This window comes from Pogona vitticeps, chromosome 8 (genome assembly GCF_051106095.1).
Source record: "Pogona vitticeps strain Pit_001003342236 chromosome 8, PviZW2.1, whole genome shotgun sequence".
NCBI lineage: Eukaryota > Metazoa > Chordata > Lepidosauria > Squamata > Agamidae > Pogona > Pogona vitticeps.
Window position 1 is genome coordinate 4,774,104 of NC_135790.1, and position 20,124 is coordinate 4,794,227.

The following is a 20,124-nucleotide window of genomic DNA, read 5'->3' on the forward strand; positions in this document are numbered from 1 at the left end:
ATACAAATAAATATAATATGATAATGATATACAGATAAAAAGGATAAGTTTTAAAATTCAGTTACTGTGAAGAGCTAGGTAAATCTAATAACCTTGGGGGAATGAAAACATCTTTGCACAACATTGTACATATGCAGGACGAACCTACCAACAAAAGCAGGATGCACAAAGAAACTTCCTTATTGGTCACCACCCACTGCGTTTAAAAGATGGAGGAATAAGGAAAGCCTGGAATGAAGGTTTATTTGGTACTGTGAACACTCGCCGGTTATTGTGTTCTGGAGGTCTAGCAGGGCTGTAGTTCATTAATGCAACATATACAGATGATTTTGGATTCAACCCATTTATGCTTGTGGGTTTTCCGGGCTCTTTGGCCGTGTTCTTAAGGTTTTTCTTCCTAACGTTTCGGCAGTCTCTGTGGCCGGCATCTTCAGAGGACCTGTCGGCCACAGAGACTGGCAAAATGTCAGGAGGAACAACCTTCAGAACACGGCCAAGGAGCCCGAAAAACCCACAACAACCATTGGATCCCGGCCGTGAAAGCCTACGAGAATACAACCCATTTATGTTGCCCATTTTGTTTTAAAGAAAAAGGATCTGAAAATAAGATAAAAGACAGTTCTATGAAATGCCCCAAAGCTACTGTAGTACTCAATACTGCAATAAAGAGGTAAATAACATAAGACTTGCTAAGCGGTAGCCTTCTGTGTTCTTAAGAAGAAGATCCTTGAAATCAGCTCAGAAGCAGTAGAAACCAGCATGCTGAAATTGGCAACCCTATGTTAACTGATTGGATGAAGTGATGGCAACTGCTTATTTGAGCCCTTCTGACTAACCTGTAATGGCCTGCCCAAAAACTGGCTTTAGATGTAGAGCTGCTCTTTAAACAGAAGATGGCAGTGATGCTTGCAGTGCTGACCGAGTGTGTACTTTGGGCCTAGGTTGCTATACTCCATATGCACGCTTGTAGATGTTACTATTACCGTAGACCTTGAACAGATTTTAGGGCACTGCATGAACTTCCAAGTGCTTCTTCTAGGAGTGATTCTAGATTTCTGCTCTTCCCTTCAAAGAGAAACAATAAATATAAGACATTCCCATTACCTCCAAGTACCATCTACTACAGTGGACCCTCAACTTACAGACGGCTCGACTTACAGACTTTTCGAGTTACAGACTTCTCTGGCAGCAAAATTTAGATTCGACTTGCAGCCGGAGAATCGACCTACAGACCAGAAATTAACCAAAATGGAACTAAAACAGAATAAAAACTGCCAGTTATGGGATTAATCTGTTTTCAATGCATTGTAGGTCAATGGAGATTCGACCTACAGACTTTTCGACTTGCAGCCACTGTTCCAATACGGATTAATTCCGTAAGTAGAGGGTCCACTGTATCTCACGGACAGAATAAATACTCTTGTATATCAGGGTAAAACATGTCCCGGACCTTACATCAAGAGCAGAACAAGGAAATACGGCTGGCTGGAAGATATTGGGCATTGTAGTCCAAAAAACCCAAACATTTTCAATCCCCTTCCAAGCTCAATGACCTAAACATGCTCAATTCGCTTTCATAGAGTGCAGGGGGTTTCCTGCCTGCTGTATTTGCTTATTTATTAATTAATATTTGTTCATTTAAAATATTTATACCTTGCCTTTCTCCTCAAGAGAGAATCCAAGGCACCTTACAATATTAAAATTACCATATTTTTCCATGTATAAGACTATACTTTTGTATAAAATCTTTAGAATAAAAATTGAGGGTCGTCTTATACATGGAAGTAAGCTGAGGATAGAAAAAAGTGGAGGGGAAAGCGGGGATCAAAGTGATCCTGCAGGGCTTAGATCCCTGCTTTCCCCTCCACTTGCTAAGCCCCACTTAGATTTCTTAATTTTGGGTTAGAAAAGTGGGGGGCATCTTATACATGGGGGGCGTCTTATACAAGGAAAATACAGTAGTTATATTACAAAACGGAAGAGGAGGAAACAGCAGCTCTCCCCTATTAGATACTCATTTACCTTCACCTATCTTCTACTGAATGAAAATAGGGTATGTGTTTTGTTAGATTGAGACATTATTAGCAAAGAAATTTTGCCCTGTATTAAGCTCTAGTTGCAGCAAGTAGAGATGCAGCCTCTATGTGTACAAAATGTAGAAGGCACTGTGTGTTCCACAGTTCATAGCTTTCCGGCAAAGATTTAACTTCTCGAGGGTTAAGGGAACAAGGCTAAAACTTGAAGAAACCATTTTCAACAACCAGTTTAACATGGATTCTCTCACTAAACAGGAAAAAAAAATAGGTCGGCTCCTTGCCTCATAAAGAACGGAGCTTGGGATTTGTAAAATGTTACCCTGCTCATTAAATAAATATAGATATGGTCTGCCAAAGCAGCTCTCATCTGAATGGAAAAAAAAGGAGAAGAGGGGGGCTTGTCTTAGGCTTACAAACTAAAAGGATGAGAGGGGAGATCACCTGGTATATTTGAACTGCTTCAATTAGGGCAGCAACATAGAATATAAATGAAACACTGAGAAAGTCAAACTACTGTAAAGACTTTCCACTGCAATAAGAAATGCAACATTTTTCAATGAAAGTAGTATTTTTTTTCCCTGAGGAAATGGAAGGGGTCACTCCTGTTAGTCTGTTGCACAAGGAACCAGCAACAGCTTGTTGCAGCAGCTCAGAGTGTTAATGTTTATTGCTGGCATAAGCTCTCGCTAAGCCAGAGCCCACTTGGGCAGATGCCACCTCTGTGGGGTTACCAGGAATTACCATTGATAACAAGAGCAGATCAGCGGAAAGCCCTTCTGCAGATGGGCAGCCGCACTCGTCTAGGGCAGCAGAAACAACAAGAGTCAATCTTTCTGGAGGGGGTAGTAGGTGTTTTAACAGACAGCAGCAGAACTGGCGAGTCGTCAGGCATCTTAAGAGACTCGCCGCAGCCACAATACCACACAGACTGGAGTAGAATTGCTGAACGGAGAGCAGAATTATTTTTGCATGCATTATTACAGACTACAGCCACTTTCATCCTGTGCACGGAGAGGATGTTAGCTTAAGTGTGTGAATACATATGCAAACGTGTGTGTGTAAATATATATGGATGTATATGTATACCCTATATGTGTACTGTATATGTATGTTGGATAGACCAAAAACACAGCATGCTACAAGGTCTGTGCTGTTTCTATGGAGACAGAGCAATTTAACATTCCTTGTCTCTATGGGATCTCTAATCAAAGCGCCCCCCCCCCAAAATAAAAAAAGCCGGGCTGATCCAGACAAAGATTCTTGCCTGCCACTTGCTAACTGTAAGCCCGAGCCACAGCTTTTTCCTCTTATGGGATTTTAAATGCTGCTTCAAGGTCTCTTTGTGTAAGATCCCACTGCACCGAGGTTAATAATAATAATAATAATAATAATAATAATAATAATAATAATAATAATAATAATAATAATAATAATAATAATAATAATAATAATAGTGATGATGATGATGATGATGATGATGATGATGATGATCACGACGACGACTCCTCCCGCCTTTTTCTTCTGCACGCCCAAGCAGCTTCCTTTTCCCATCCCAAATCCAGCTGCTCGTTTCCTAGCAACTCTCCTTCTCTTTCCCCCCCTTCAAAATGGCGGCAGGGGAAGAAGTGTGGGGGGGGGAAGAGGGGAAATCCATTGACCGCAGCTTGATCACGTGACCCCAAGCGAGCGTAAACTGCTGTTCTCTCCTCGCTCTCCCGCCCCCCCCCCACGGCAGTCTCCTCGACCTCCTTTCCGCAGGCGCAGGCGCGACGCGGGCCAATCAGAGGGCGCGCGGCTGAGGCAGCCTCCTAAGGCCGGGTGGGCTTTGGCGCAGGCGTAACGGCGCTGTGAGTGTGAAAAGGAGAGGGAGGGAGAGAGAGAGTCGCGCCAGGCGCCTGCGCTGCAGAAGCCAAGGGACGGCGGCCTTGACAGCTTCTACCTTAGAAGTGTGGCGGGGAGGGTGGAGAGGAGAGGAGAGCGACTCGCGACTCTGGCGCATGCGTGGTAGCGGGCAGGCGCGGGGGCTCGGGTGGAGGGAGCCGCCGCCGCCGCCGCCGCCGCCGCCGCCCGGGCACTGAGAGGGTTCCCCGGTCTTTGCGTCTCTGCCGCCGCCGCCTGGGCCTCGTCAGCCGCCCTTGCCGTTGGAGTCCCGGCCCCTCCCGAAGGGAGGCAGGAAGGTCCCGGGAGCCGACGGGCCCGGCGGGACCATGTCCGGGCGCGCCCAGAGCGGGAAGCAGTCCACGACGGAGCGCATCGTGAAGGGTGAGGGGGCGAGCCGGGCGGGGGAGGGGGCGAGCCGGGCGGGGGAGGGGTCGGGAGAACCGCCGCCGTCGTCGTCGTCTTTACCTCAGAGGGAGGAAGAAGTCGGCGACCTGGATGCGGTGGTCTTCCTTCCCCCCCACCCCATTTCAGGCGAGGGTGAAGGAGGGGGGAAGGGCTGGGCTCCCATTTGGGGGGGGGCTGGGGGGTGTATTTTAGGCTGCCCTTAAAGAAGAAAGGGGAGCGGGCGGAACGACGGCCCTAAGCACCCAGTTGTTCAATATCATCATTGTTCTTATGAGGGCTTCCTCTCTGAGGGAGAGGGGCGAGCCTTCCCACCGCCCACGGAGCCCCAGTTCCTGTCTTATGCATTCCCCACAGAAAGGATGGAGGTTTGTGTGTGTGTTTAAGGTAGCAGCCCTGTGATGATGCTGAGGGGGGGGAGGATCATTATTATTATCAGTAGCAGCAGCAGCACCTGCGAAAGCCCCCTGGAGACTCCGGTTACAGGAGGGCTGGTCTTCCTTTGCCTCATCATCCCTCCATGATGCTCCAGTGGCCCCCTTTTCTTTAAGGGAGGAGGGATCCTCCTCCTTCTGGGCCCCTCTCTCGGTTCCTCTCTCCTGACAGGAGAGGATCTGCAGAAGGCCTGAGGCACAAAGAGGGTGGGATGGGATGGGGTGGGGTGGGCTCCTCTGGGGTGTTCAGCCATTGTCAGAGAAGGGAAAAAGGGGAGATGGAGAGGGTGGTGGGCGGAGGAAGCGCTGATCTGGATGGAAAAAGAAAAGCTGGTCTTCTGTGTGTCTTTGGGGTCAAGAGAGGTTGGCTTCGTAATAAGCCGGGTTGTGGCAAGAAACGTGGAAGGGATTTCCTCTTGGAGGGTGCAGAGAAGAAGAAGAAGGAGCATTCACGAGGGAAAAAGGTAGCGATGGAGCCTAGGTTGTCGGACCGTATCATTTTCAAAAGACTGCGCCTTTTTCACTTAAGCTCTTTGTGGCAAGTTTTTTTTTCTCTCTCCTTGTTGTGCTTGCAGCGTGTTTGTAAAGCTACTTGGGGAGTATATAAGAGGGCGACCAAAGGGATCGGTTCAAAAATCTTTGTATGGAATACACAGATTACTATGTTGGACTATTTGTGTGATGGGGAACTTCTGAAAGTAGACAGCCACGTGTCTCTGGGGGCTCACAAGGAAGGAATTGATGTAATGGCCTCCTTTTACTGTTTCCCCCCAGTATCTGGTATTCAGAAATAAACTGCCACTATGCATGGACATTCCATTTAGGCTTATTTTTTAAAAAGAAAATTATGTTGTAAAACCTGTGATTTCACTGACTTTAAAAAAATTTAAACTGCCATGTGGTATTCTCATTATATGAGCATTTCTAGTAATTAGATATAACTATGAGCTAATAAATTTATCTGTCAGTGAAGCTGATCCTGCAACAAACAGAAATATACAGTACTTGAATGGCTGGATAACTCAGTGGTTTAGGTTTCTGGCTGCAGAGCCACAGGGTCCCTTCCAGCTCTGCAGTTCTAAGATTATATTTGGAATCATGTGGAATTTAAAAGACAAAAAAAATATTGTTGTGTCTGCTACAGTTTCGTAATTGAATAGAAGCGTAGATATTCCTGGGAAGAGTGGCTGATTACAGCCAAGTGGAACTGTGTCACATTGAGTCCCTCATTTCCAAATGCTCACATGTTTTACCCCAGCGCCAGTCTTTCTAGCCCTTATAGGCACATCACAATCACTTTTTGCCACCTTCCATGAAAACCCCTTCTGGTTTTATTTAGCATACTTTAATAGCCACCCACCCACCAACAAGTTGTGTGCCTCAAAGGACACATGATATTTCAAAATAGCTGGTTGTAGGGGAAATGGTTAATAAGCATAAGGACAAAATGTTAATTGAGGAGCCATTGGATTAGTGGGAGGCTTTTACAATGTAGATTTAGCTGTCCTAATTAATCTGGTGCTGTCTCTCATGCCCACTTATTGGGGAAATATCTGTTTTAGATAATCACTTGTGGATGTGTTCTCTTAGCTCCTTGCTCTTCAAGATATGAAAACTAAGACCACCTGGATACCTTACTGTAATATCAGCTAGCCTGTCCTGGATCTTTTCTGTTGCAGATATTGTCTGGAAGAAATCTAGCTATTCTTGTGAGAACTGTTGCCATCTTTTGGAGGCTTTTCATTTGTTCATTATTATCTGTTCTGTTTGTCCCACCCTGGGAACTGGCACCATACTGTATGTATACATGCCTGTATCCTTACTTCTTGGCTTGCAGTGAAGTTTAAGGTTTTTTTTTATACTGTATATTGTGATGGGATCAAAAGATAATGTTGATCTAAAATATATGAATTCTTGGTGAACGAATATAATTTCCAGCTTCTTTTCTTCTCTCTCTTCTGTGCATATGAAGATTTTATTTTTTTAAATAATTAACACATGGGCACTACTTGGGCAATACCCTCCAGCCATTCTTTTTATTGTATAATGTTGTCAATTCTGACGTAGGGCAAATTTTTCCAAGGTTTTTTAGGTAGAGAGTACTCAGAAGTGGCTTGCCATTCCCTTCTTCTGGGGCAGGGATCAGGGAACTTTTTTACCTTTTACCCCCCCCCCCAAAATTTATATACGCCAACATTACCCCCTTGATTTGCAAGGAAGGAAATCGTACATTATTTGAATTCAAAATCTTATTGAATCTATTCAAAATTACTTTGAAAGCTTCAACTTACTTGAAAACTTCAGATTTTGGAGAAATGATGTTGCTTCATCTTGGATATGAGAGCATCAATATTGGGGCTCTTCTCATCCTCATTACCCCCAGGATTTTCATTTTTACCCCATTTGGGGTAATTTACCCCTGTTCCCTGACCACTGTTCTGGGGGCACCCTGCACCCTGTTCAGCTTTCCCAGGGCCACACAGGCTGACTGTTCTCACAGGAGGCAAAGTGGGGAATCAAACATCCAGCCTCTGACTCTGCAATCGGATGTCTAACTCACTGAGTGATCCAGTCAGTTCCTGCCACTCTTAGGACATGATTAGAACTTGTTTATATGGGAAGGTTTCTTTGTGACTAGTGAATTATAATATTTCTAGACCAATTTTGAGCTCTTCTTTCAATATTCATTGGAAGAACGGGGTGGGGGGGAGGTACACTTTCTCTGAGAATGTTAAGAGTTAGATTAATCTATGTTAAGTAACTCTTAAAGAGTCCTCCTTTGCTGAGAGCAGAAACAGGGTAGTGATTGGCTAGCTCATCTGGAACAAAGTCTCACTGGATTCAGAGAAGGTTACTTTGGAATAACAGGGTTGCAACCTGAGGGGCTGAACTTTGAGCTAGGGAGTTTCCCATGTGATGTAAAAGAATGTTGGACCTGGACCACAGAGAGTTGGATTCGAATGACACTCACCAAGTAGTCTTGGATTAGGCACCAGCTCTCTTGTTTTTGAAGATGAAATGCAGAGCGTACCTTGTGCATTTATCAAAATCCTTTGGAGGAAAGGGGAGTCAAAACACCATGTAATGACTGTTTGCTACTAGAGCACATATGGACAGTAAACAGAGGATTTAACAGGAACCTTTTGCCTTGAATGGCAGACGTGAGAAAATTTAGCCCTTAGCAAATAAGTTTCTGATCAGTTGTGGCTCAGCTATATCTAAATGTTGGAGCATGAAATGGATCTGGAACATCAGAGGAAATATCCACTATATAAATGTACACTATAAAGTGTTGCTTGAGCTACAGAGGCATATTCAAGCTATTTTTACATTCTTGCTGGTTTGGTTCATACTCCTGCTTTCCAGTGTGGCAGTAAACTTTATTTGGGGCTCTGTTCTTTCAGATGACATGATTGCAAAGTGATTAACCATATTTGTCATAGGTGCATTTGAAATCTGAAAAGAAACTAGATTGTTTTTTTTTTTTGCATTGAGGATGTCTCCATCTGATTAAATAAGAAAGATTTTTGTTCGGTAGGTTTTTGTGTTGCCATTGCAAAATAAGAACTTTTTAAATGATGCTGTTTGTGATCTTTATTAAAAACCCATTCACTCAGCGTATTTTCCTTCCTTCCATGCCAACTATCACTCTTATACAGATTCATGCCAGGCATTAGCATTTTATTTTGCCAGTGTTTTATTTTAAAAATGCTGTACATTGCTTTGAGGAGTATCTCTGCAGAACGTCTTGGGAGTGAGCTGTGAGCAGAACTGATTCCCTTAATGTAATTTTTAGAAATTTGATACCAAATGTCTGCCTTGCTGAATGCTTGGTGGAAGAAAGCAGCTGAACAACAAACATATATTCACTCTTCTCCCTGTGTTTGTCTGTGATGTGAAGGTATTCAAACATACATCCAAATAATTTGTGAAAGCAGATGGAACCTTTGCCTGGTTACAAAAACCAGCAATAGCAAGGAGACTTGAACCTTGTGCACATTCAATATATTTTGATAAAGCATCTGTACTTACAGAATTGCATAGGCTGGAGTAGTTCCCTACTCTAACAATGGTTGCTCTCCTCATCCCAAGTGATGGAAAAGCTGCTTTGTTGGTCAAATCTTGGAAGCCAATGGTTTTCGCTGGGCGTGTTCTGTATTCTGACCATATTGACTCACAGCAAGATTGTAATGTTTATATGCTAGATTTTCTTTTGGTGTGCATGTTCTGACACCACTGTGCTGTCTGAAAAATCAGAATTATTTGGTAAGGAGACCCTTATTTATGAAGTGGGAAACAGAACCAGTGTGCCTAATATTCTGTATCACAGAGTGGTTGTACAAAATGGGATTGGCCCTCTTTCATTCTCTGAGGAAAGGAAGAATTCAAATGCAATAAAGCACTAGAGTTTGAATATTATCCAGTGATTCTGTAAAATCAATTAAAAATTCAAACCGAGTCAAGAAAATAACAATGACAAGGCTGCCCTTCATTTCAGATTTTCTTGCTTTAAACTTAAATACAATAGCATTGTTGTAACATCCCAAAATTAAATGACAAGGGAATCTCCAAATTAAAGACAAATTCATTGGCTAATTTTGAGCAGAACATTTATAGTAAGTGGACATACTGTAGTGATGTGTCTTTGTAATATGCAGAAGCTTAAATCCTGAGATTTATTTTGGTCTTGTCAGGAGGTTAGTCTGAGGTTGGTGTCCTTTTTTTCCAGAAGAAATAATTTTATTCAGTATTATCCCTTCCAGCTAGAGATATTAGGAATGCTATATCTAAAAATGGACAGTCTAGTTTTTGGTAATGGAATATCTAATTGCTTGTATTATGTCTTTTTCTCTGCAAGTATTGTACAGCAAACCTGTTAAAAGGGAGATTTTGTATATTACAAAATTAATTACACTATCCAGTTACAAAAAGCAGATGGCAAAGAAGATTTAACAAACTGTGTCAATTATTTAATGAGTTTGCTTTGGCTTGGGGGGATCACATTTTAAAAAGCATGTGCACTGCTGCTCTCAAATGCAGAAGTTTTGGGTTGTATTGTTTTAAAGTATTCTTCTTATTATTATTAAATTGACAGTTTGTGAAAAACTTGATATCATGTAGCTTTTAGGAAGTTGTCCTTTTCCGATGACCCTGGGCTTAGTTTAAACTGTTTCCCATTGTGCGTATTACTGCATCATAAATGGATGTTTTAAGGGTTTCCTCCCAAACAGTGTTGTTTGAAAACAATCCCCCCCCCGATGCTTTTGCTTGGCCAGTGCAAGAGTTGCATATTAATTTGTGAACATTTCAGGCAGCCTCCTGTGTGACACCAATAATATAAGTGGTCTGCAAAGAAGTAAGCAAATCAGAGAGATTGGTGCTCTGCAATATAAAGGGGCTTAGAATTGCTGATGTGGAACATACAGTACTTAATTGTGGTCACTTCAGGTTTCCATCTGTTTTTGACTCGAACAATTACTAAGGGGCTCTTGTCCAATATTCATGATTGAGTGAGTAGTTCTTGTAGTGATAGTGGTTTTGTGCATGACAGATATTAGTGCAAAGGAAAAGTTTGGAGAATTTCACTCATGGTTTAGAATGCTGAGTGCTAGACTACCTTCTTGTCGAATCTGAAGCATGTTGTCAACCACAGAAGGAATGAATGTCAGTTAGTACAAGATTCCTGGGTGTGTCCAACTTCAATTCATTGGTTGAGATTTTTGTGAAAATCCATATTAGATCAGTAGTTCTATTAGACCAACATAGCAGTCACATGAATGACTTTCAAGATCCTCAGATCAGTTCAGATATCACAAAAAGCAGATTGTTACAGAAATAGAAAGGAGGAACACTGTCTTGCTGTTCAAAGCAAGAAATAGTGACAATCTTAAGCGGGAATGGGGGAGACAGGATTTGCAGTTGTTCAGGTTAGGCTCTAATAGGCTTTGAATTGTACCTAGAAGCACCTCTTGTACTGCTAGAAACAGTTAAACAAAACAAAACAGTGGTTGATCCCCATTTTTGAAGTTATTGCATTATAGTCAGTGTGGTGCAGTGGTTAAAGTGTTCATCTAGAACTAAGGAAACTGGTTTCTAATCCTTGCCTGGTCACAAAACTGAATGAATGCTCTCAAGTCCAGTCACACTTAATTTGACCTACCTCACAGGATTTTTCTGAGAATAGACTGGGGAAGAAGAAAGCCATGTACACGATCTTGAGTTCATAGGAGGAAAGATGGGATGTATGTAAATATATGTAAATGTGACAAACTAGTAAATAACAAATTGTCTTTGAGAACCAGGTGCCACTGCATTGGAACTCTTCCCGGGCCCACAAAGTAACATTCTGTTGAATCAAGGAGACCTGGTCTCAGTCCTTGCTGAGTCATGAAGCTCACTAGGTAACCTTGTGTACTTGTGTACCATCAGGGTAGAAGCCATGTAGCAGGAAGAGACCATGTGCAGAGGTAATTGACAGATGGTTGTGCTTTTTAGTGCCCATGATGTGCTGTTTCTCCCCTGTGCTGCATACTTTACCAGACTGGTGTTTAAGACCAGATGTTATCTGGTTGAAGGGAAAAACAAGGAGAAAGATTAAGTATCCCATTCTGCCTCCCAGTATGCACTGTAAGTCTCTGCTTGGCAAATGCTGGGGTTGGGAATCTACAGTTGCTGAGATAACATTTAGTTCTGTAAGTGTGTGGAATGGAATCAGTCATACAATTTTTTGGATTCTGTCCATTCGAGTAGTATTTTAGAAGGAATCCCCATGACTCATGCCTATTGCTGTGTTTAGAAGAAGGGCAAATGGTTCTCAGTATATATATCCTGAAATGAGAAATACAAACAGGTAGCAGTCTGGAGGAATTATGAAGAGCAGGAGGAACATATTCTTAACTTAGAAAAATGGGAAGCTTGAAACATTGAAAATTGAAAGCAGTCTTTTGAAATATTTTCTGTCTTGGAATGATGAATGAAATATTAATTTAAAGCCATGTTTTACATAAGATTTTCTATCTAGATCTTGGACCCAAGGTTCAGTGTAGTGACAACATTGCAGCTACATTTGACCAGATTAGTAAATCAGTAACACTTTTAAGACTCTCTGTTGGAAATATTGCACATTGTGTAATAACTTTTTGATATTTATTTATTTATTTATTTATTCAATTTTTACCCCGCCCCTCTAGACAACGTCTACTCGGGGCGGCTATCTGAGAATGTCCCAAGTATACAGTATTGCTTTGTAAAGTGTACCTTATGATTCCTCTTACCTCTTGGTTGTTTTAGATAACTTCATTTTCTGGATCAAATAGAAGAAACTAAAGAATATTTGGAAATGTATGCAGAAAATCAGTAAAAATGTGAAACAGTGCAGTTGCTGAAAGATATGTGGTATTGTATAAAATGGTTGAAATACAGTACTTGACTTGTAAGGATAACTGGGTATAGAAGCAACTGCATAGACTGTTCTCAGTTTCTTGGAAGAGGGGCAGGCTGGAAATGTAAATAGTATTAATACTGAGATGGAATGGCATGTAGATAAAAATCGTTTAAGGAGATGTACTGAAATGCAGTTTTTGTACTAAGGTATTCATATAGTACTTTTTCTTTCACTTCTCTCTTTTGAACTGCAAAAATATTTCAATGTCATAAATACATTGGTGGTACAGATTTATTTGCCAACTTTCTTAGAAACAAAAGAGTTCATATTCTGGAAGTAGAGCTTAAGTTTTATTTCATAAGTTTTTATTTTATGAAATTTCTTCTTCTCTCCAGATACCCCTCCTTTTTTATCTGCTTTCAAAATATCTGAGAATAGTCTGGGTTTCTGAGCCAGTGTGATGTAATGTATAGCGTGATGGACTAGAACTCAGAAGATCTGGGTTACAGGCCCAGGTTGGTCATGGAAACTTGCTAGGGGGTGGCAATGACAAAATCACTCCTTACATTTCTTACATCTTCAGAAGTTGGATATGACTTGGTGCCATATAGCAATGTGTGTAGTTCACAAAAGACTCCCTCTTTTTCTGCCTCGGGATACTAAAAATATTTTCTAGCACAAATTTGCTATCCTGAAAAGAATATTGATTCTGTGAAGAGGAAGATTGTCTGAATAATGCCTTCACTTTTAGCTTTTCCTAGAAACATTTTGAGCAAAAGCCAGAGCTTCTCCATGGTAGCTAAAGACTGGTGAACTGAAAAGAAAATGGCAAAAGGGCAAGTAGGCATATCCATTGTTGACTGAAGAAAAAGAGAAATATAGGTGCCCTATAATCCTTCAGCAACTGAGAAGAAAAGGATGGGAAATGCCATCAGAAGATGTAGTTTGTTGAGAGAAATTGGTTCAGATAGCTATTTTAGAGAACACTAATGAAATAAAGACATACAGAGCATACATATAAAAACTCAAAGGTTGTGTGTTTATCCAAATATCATCTGTTATCTGGTTTCTGGCCCTTCAAGGATGATATAAGAAAGGTAAGAACCTATGAGGAAAAATAACATATACATTGGAATATTTCTTGAACTGCCATTTTAAGTGGTCAGAATCTTGGCTTGAGCCCAGTAATGTCCTTTTCATAGCCTGCAATGCAGTAGTGAAGAACCTCAAGCCCTTGGCCTGAATCTGCCACTCCTATGATGTCAGTTCAGTCCTCCAGGATCCTGTAATGGCTGTGCCCCCTTCCCTATTATTATTTGGCTTATCTCATATTTTGCATGTTTCTTCCCATTCTAAAATATTTTAATACCTTTTCTAAGGCTTAGTTACCAGTAACAGGGGCTTTAATATAAATAGTTTGGGTCTTACTTTTTGCCTTTGGGCAACCCAAAGGAATGCAGATCACAAGAACATCTATGAAATTAATTGATTTTGGCCCTTTGGCTGAAAAAGTTTTCCCCATCCTTGCTGTGTTAAATAATGTTACCATGCAGGAAGAAAACTTTATGGATTAACAACAACGCAGTTGAGTCTTACAGTACAGATATCAGTATGTATTTTGGTGTTGATAAATGTGCTGTTATCTACATCAAAACAGGCAAATTCTCTGGACAGTGACTATGAGCTCACTAATCGACAGTTATCCAATGCTTAGAGAGCAGAAAACCTATATATATCTAGGCATCCACAAAAATCTCAATATAAACCACAAAGAACTTAAGTTGTTATTCAGGAACAAGTACTTCGATAGAAAGAAGGTGCTACTCAAAAGAGAATACAATGAAAAAGCAAACATTACTGCTGTTAACACTCCCAGGCACCAGCAATGTTGAGAAATAAGAAGTGCAACATAGTGATGATGAGGACAATAGTACTGTTTCAGAAACTGAAAAAGGGGATATGAAATGCAGTCCTAAGTTGACTTTTAAAGATCAGTCGCTATCTAAATATTATGTGCAAAAATTATGGATAGTCTGGGAGAAAACCTTGAAGAACTGATACTTGACTATACAGTAGTTATACATGGCGTGTCTAGAAATTTTACATTGTTCAGATATTGACTAGAATTTGAAATAAAGCATATCAGCATTTACAGTACAGAAGAGAGCATTGGCCTTTTTACATTATCATCAGTGATTAATGTTTTTACAATGGGCATAAAAAGAAATGTAGGTGATTATAGAAGCTGCTGTGGAGAACATTGAGATTTTTTTTCCACCAATATTTTCCTGAAACAGAGTCAGGATGATGGGATATGAATATTTGTGTGATCTGAAACTGTACAAGCAGAACACCTAAAAAGGCAGTACAAGCCAATGGCATGGTGTTTTGTAAGTTCAGTTGGCACAGAAATGGATAATACATGTAATGACTTCTTAAAGGCGTCAGCATTGTATGAATAGGAAATAACCATAGACTAGTATTGCTAGTCTATTGAAAGTGTATGTGTTTGCTGGACTCTGGTCACCCTGTGATTTTGCAGTAATTGCATTTGCATGAATTGGGATACCATACAATTAAAGAGGGCTTCAACAGATTGCTTGTTTTAGCCAAAGCATATTTTGTGGCTGGAGATGGAAAACTCAGGTGTTTATCTTATGCTTGCCATATGAAGCAGTCAGTGTGTTGGCTTCAGTTCTGATTTAGTCCAGTTGTGTTGGCAGTAGTTGCTGGTACCTGCACTTGCATGTGTTGCTACAACTTGTTGGAATTGTAAATGGCTATAACAGGCAGCCCTGATCTAGGTGTGTAGAATATACAGCATTCTGTTCAAACAGGAGTCAAAGTGTGTAGTGTCTGAAGTAGCTCTGTGGATGATGTTTTGCCTGGAGCCTGGCCCTTCACCGAGATCTCCTCAGATGGTGTATGCTTGAGGGTGGTAAGTAGCAGTAAAGTGTTGCAGGATAGCACTAGGGACACGCTTGGGGAGGGGTGGGACATGCTCATGCATGTGCGGAGGGGCGTGCGCAGAGCGGCGGGGCACCCATGTGTGCAGGTGGTGGGCTGTGAATGGAGATTGGGTGCGTGGGGGGAGTGCATACAGGGGGGTGGGAGATTTCTCTCTGCAGCCCGTTCCTGTCATGGCCGCGGACCGGGGGTTGGGAACCGCTGCCTTACAACATCGTTGTAAGGTAGTTTAGCCTAAGAAGTAATACAAGGTCACGAATGAGTTTCATAGCTGTATATATTAGAATCCAAGTCTTTCTGGGTTTCAGTCCAGTGCTAACCATGGAGTCACATGGCTGCTTTAATGAGGAGGGACTGTGTTGTTCCGATCCCTCTTCATATGTAAGTGAGTGAGTGAGTGTGTGTGTGTGTGTGTGTGTGTGAGAGAGAGAGAGAGAGAGAGAGAGAGGGCCTTTACTCCTTCTCATAGGTAAGTGGTGCACTATCTCAGAGTTTGCCTGGACAGCCTTCTGCATGCTGCATTTTAGGCTGTTGCTCAAGTCCCCAGGCCCTGTTTGGAAACATACACACACCCAATTTACTTCTGTTGGGCTGAAGGTTTCAGTTATGGTTGTCTTGAAAACTTGGATGAAGTTTGTTTATCTTCCTTCCTCTTGCTGCTAAGGTTTCAAAAGATTCCTTTCTCTCCTCAATTACAGAATTGGAAAACAAATGACCAAGAAATTAAAAGACATTGCACAAAAATAGGAGAATTGTCTGAATGTTGGTATATGTTAGGGATATAACTCAGGATTAACCTTTTATGATTAAGAACTGAATAATCAATGAACATGTTAGAAATCCAAAATATTGTACACATCTAAGAAGCATGCTGTACTGCCTAAATAGCAGTTTACCAGATTGAGAAAGGAGGGTATAATTCCTCTTGTGATTGTAGTAAATGTCTGTATAGAAATCTTGTGGTAAAACAAGCTTTCTACATCTACAGCATTAGATTGATAAACCATTAATATTTCTGCAGAACAAAATGGTATAACTGCCTCCCCCAGTGAATATTAGTAAGTAGGAGGGCCTTTTTAATTATTTGAATAGAATTAATGGGCAATGTACTATTGCATTACTGTGCATTGGCAAACAGCAGGTAATTTCATATTATTGGCCGAGGGGTTGCATTGATCTGTAGAATTTCAGATTGATTCATTGCATGTACCGTGTTTTCCTGAAAACAAGACAGGGTCTTATATTAATTTTTACTCCAAAAATGCATTAGGGCTTATTTTCAGGGGATACCCTGTTTCCCCTAAAATAAGACCTAACCTGAAAATAAGCCCTAGTATGATTTTTCAGGATACTCTTATTATAAGCCCTTCCCCCAAAATAAGCTCCAGTGAAGTGAAACCCTGACCTCCACCATTTTGCAGCCACCGGAAGATGACATGACTGTGTTTGAATAAACATAGATTGTTGTACATGAAAAAATTAAAACATCCCTTGAAAATAAGCCCTAATGCGTTTCTGGAGCAAAAATTAATATAAGACCCTGTCTTATTTTCAGGGAGACATGGTATTTTATTTTTTTTCATGTTGAGGAAACTGGGTAGCATATTGTTAAATGTTGCAGCTTTATAATATCATATTTAAGGGAAGAGGGTGTTTAAAACCAGCTCACTTTCAGATGCTTTGGTAGAACTAGATCACCATCATTGACTTACTAGGAGCAAGCTGGTTATGTTTTTCAGGGGAAAGATAATTTAATTGTGGTACTACCACAGAAAAGGCTCTGTTGCTTGTGTCAACTGATCTGACATCAAGATAACCTTGCTTAAGAAAGCTTGGTGTCATTCAAGCCCTTTTCATGGGAGAACTTGTCATAAAGCAGTGGACCATGTCAGTCCCTCCGTGTGTCTTTGATGGCAAAAGTTGCTGTGCAGCTGACAGGCAACAAAATGGCTGATTTGTTTGTTACCTGCTCTGGATTTAGCTCCTTCTGTTCATAGAAGGAAGGGCGGAAGGCTTCTGGCTTAGGAAGTGAGCCTGTAGGAAGTAGGGCAGGGTGCTGGCTTAAAATAGTTCAGAAGGCTGGCCTGTGTTTGTGATGAACTGAGCTATTTAGGTAAATCCTGGAGTCATCATGGGGGTAAAGCCACATGCTAATCTAAAGATATTAGCTTGTAGACCAGTACAGTAAAGACCACTATTTATCCTTGCTTCTTTTCCTGTTGAGGACTTTCTATTCTAACCAGGAGTGTTGAGTGTTGCCAGCAATGTTTTCTAATTATTCATTAAGGTGAATGTCTTGAATAATAATGGCATTAGGCATTGATGAAGCAGCTGAAGCAAAAGAATCAGCCACTATAAAGGCACTAGCTGCTGCCTCAGCAGTCATTTATTTATAAGAGTTCCTTTCTCCAGGGCCAGGCTGATGGTCCAGTTTAGATGATGTGATGCACTTTGAAAAAAGTGTGGCAGAGAGCATTACGGAGATCCCAAAGGGGATGGTTATGTTGTCTCTGCCTGAGCAGCGGTGGAACCCTTTGGCAGGAATGTGATAAAAAGCAGGAGTGGGAGGGAATTTAATGCAAGTAGAAGATGCTGAAGAATGTAGGAGAAGCGGTGGGGAGGAAGGATAAACCCCTTCTCTGCTCTGTTCTTAAATTTGTTACCAAGTGGGAGTGTTTCTTGTGCCATCTAGATTGCTGTTCTTTTTTCACAGGGGATAATAATGCCCTGACATGTCTAGTAAGTTTCAGTTTCTTGCTAAAAAGCTAGACTAGCTCTTCATGTACTCCTCCTAGTTCTAGAAGGGAATGCTAATCATCTTAAATACTGGTTTAGTCTGAGATAAGTCTTAACTCTAGTTCAAGGACTACAGGGGGTTTGGCTAGACAACAGATTCAAAGTGACAAACCCCTCAGGAATTGTCGTTATATTATCCCTTCTTCTCAGTCTCAATTCTGGGTAATTCTCTTCCAATAATTACTCAGGCTTGATTTCTAGTACTGTATCTTATGTGCTCATTGTGCATTTGTTGGGGCTGAGAAATATGGTAAACAAATCCAGAAATCAGATTTTACTGAAATTATATTGATCTTGGATAGGACAGGATGTGGTTAATGTGTACCTATGTAGGTAAGGATATTAGAACAGCTCTGTTTGATTGACCTATGGATCTATCAATTCCTGCATTGGCCCTTGATAGTGGCCAGCTTGTAAGACCTTAAGCTGGACATGAAGGCAGTTGTGCATCATTTTTGCTTGAGCCTTGGCAATGACATTCATTTCCTCTGAACCTGGAGGTTCCATTTAGTTTTTGTGACTGTGTGTAAGAGTTGTTTCAGAGTTATAGCACAGAATAAATCACTCTGGAGCCACCTGTGACTATTCTTAGTGATCTAAAATAAGTTACTTCATGTGGCCATCTCCCTTATTTACTATCTGACCTCCAGGAGCTGTGTCTTTCATTATATTGTGCGTTTGCCATCAATTTGTAGTTCTTCTCTATGGTCTTTTCATATTTTCCTTTTCATTCTTTTAATCCATTAGAAATGAGTCATTTCAAAAATATTTGAGAATAAAATATGATGACACTGGATGCTGTAGGATTCCACAGCCTTGTGGCACAATGGTTAAACTGTGGTACTGCAGTGCTCATGACCTGAGTTCAATTTGGATGGGCTCAGGTAGCCAGCTCAAGGTGGACTCAGCCTTCTGATGTCAGTAAATTGAGTACCCAGCTTGGTGGGGGAGGGGCAATGTGTAGCCTGCATAATTAAATTGTAAACAACCCAGAGAGTGCTTTAAGCACTATGGGGTGGTATATAAGCAGCACATTTTGCTTTTAAAAACTGTCTGGAATGCCAGTGGTGTTTATAGCGGCTTACTGTAAAAAGTCACACTAGAGTAGGCCCACTAAATCAGTGGAACTTACAGAGGAGTTGACTTACCAGATCCCCAATGGGCTCAGTTGACTGCAACTTACTTTGCTAAGCAGCAGAATTTCAGCCTCTGAGTTTATGGAAATAAATTTTGTCATGTTTATGGTGACTGAAATCCTGTTGCTTAACGTAGTAAGTTGTAATCAAAGTTGGCCCATTGGATCGATGGGTATTTGGTAAGTCAGCTCCCCCATAAGTTCTGTTGATTCAAATGAACCTACTCTAGTTCTGACACTATGCTAAAATATGTCACAACTCAAGTAGAGCCACTTGACTCAATGGAGCTTACTGAGGAGTTGACTCACCAAATCCCCACTGATTCAGTGGGAGTACTTTATAGCAATTTACTGCTCAAAGCAACATGATTTCAGCTACTGTCATAGACATCAATGAGAACCATATGATCTTGTTAAGGATGATCGTGATTTTTGACAGAATTATAAAAATCTCAATCTGTTTAAGACCTGTACAGAGAATTATGGCTAAGAATGAGTTCTGAGTTTCATACTGTACTTTGAATCTTGCCGCTACTATAAACTAGCTAGTTATCCATAGGTGAGTCACACTCTCTCATCATCAGTTGCCCCTCTGCAATACTGGGACGACACTGGCCTGCCTTAAGGAGCATGATAAGATATGGTCCCTATCCAGGAGGCTTATAGGCTGTACTTTTCAATCTACGATCAGCATGGACTGGGTAGGTGTTTGAGGGAGTAAGTATTTGGCTCGTGTTTCCTTGCATTTTGTATTAGTGTGGTCACTTTTGTACAGGAACATGTCAGAGGCTTCATGTTGAGCTGATAAAATGACAGTATGAAGCATGTTCACCCATTTACCTGGCTTCTGTATCATATGCTAATATAGGTGGGATGGGAAGACATCTTTATTAAGCAAGGAAGTTTGTGACTGGCTGGAAATATGTTTTTAGTACATGGAAAAAAGAGTTTTATGCATATACTAAATTTAGTCTAAAGGCCTTAAAGAGTGTTAGGGTTGCTGCACTAAGACACTGAGAGCTTATAGAGTCTAAGAACTTGTGAGTCTTGATTCTGTCACAGCCGAACAGTCTCTGATGTCTGGTGTGC

General features: G+C 41.2%; 1 protein-coding gene across 4 annotated transcripts in view; it reads left to right on the forward strand.

Moving 5' to 3' along the window:
• The first annotated feature begins 4,046 nt into the window (after positions 1–4,046).
• Positions 4,047–20,124, forward strand: part of PPP3CC (protein phosphatase 3 catalytic subunit gamma) — a 63,987-nt gene continuing 47,909 nt past the window's right edge. For all 4 annotated transcript variants that reach the window (XM_020780314.3, XM_020780313.3, XM_020780315.3 and 1 more), the window contains exon 1: positions 4,047–4,298. In XM_020780314.3, the coding sequence (XP_020635973.1) occupies positions 4,244–4,298 (55 nt within the window). In that variant the 5' untranslated portion in view covers positions 4,047–4,243. The remainder of the gene's footprint in view (positions 4,299–20,124) is intronic.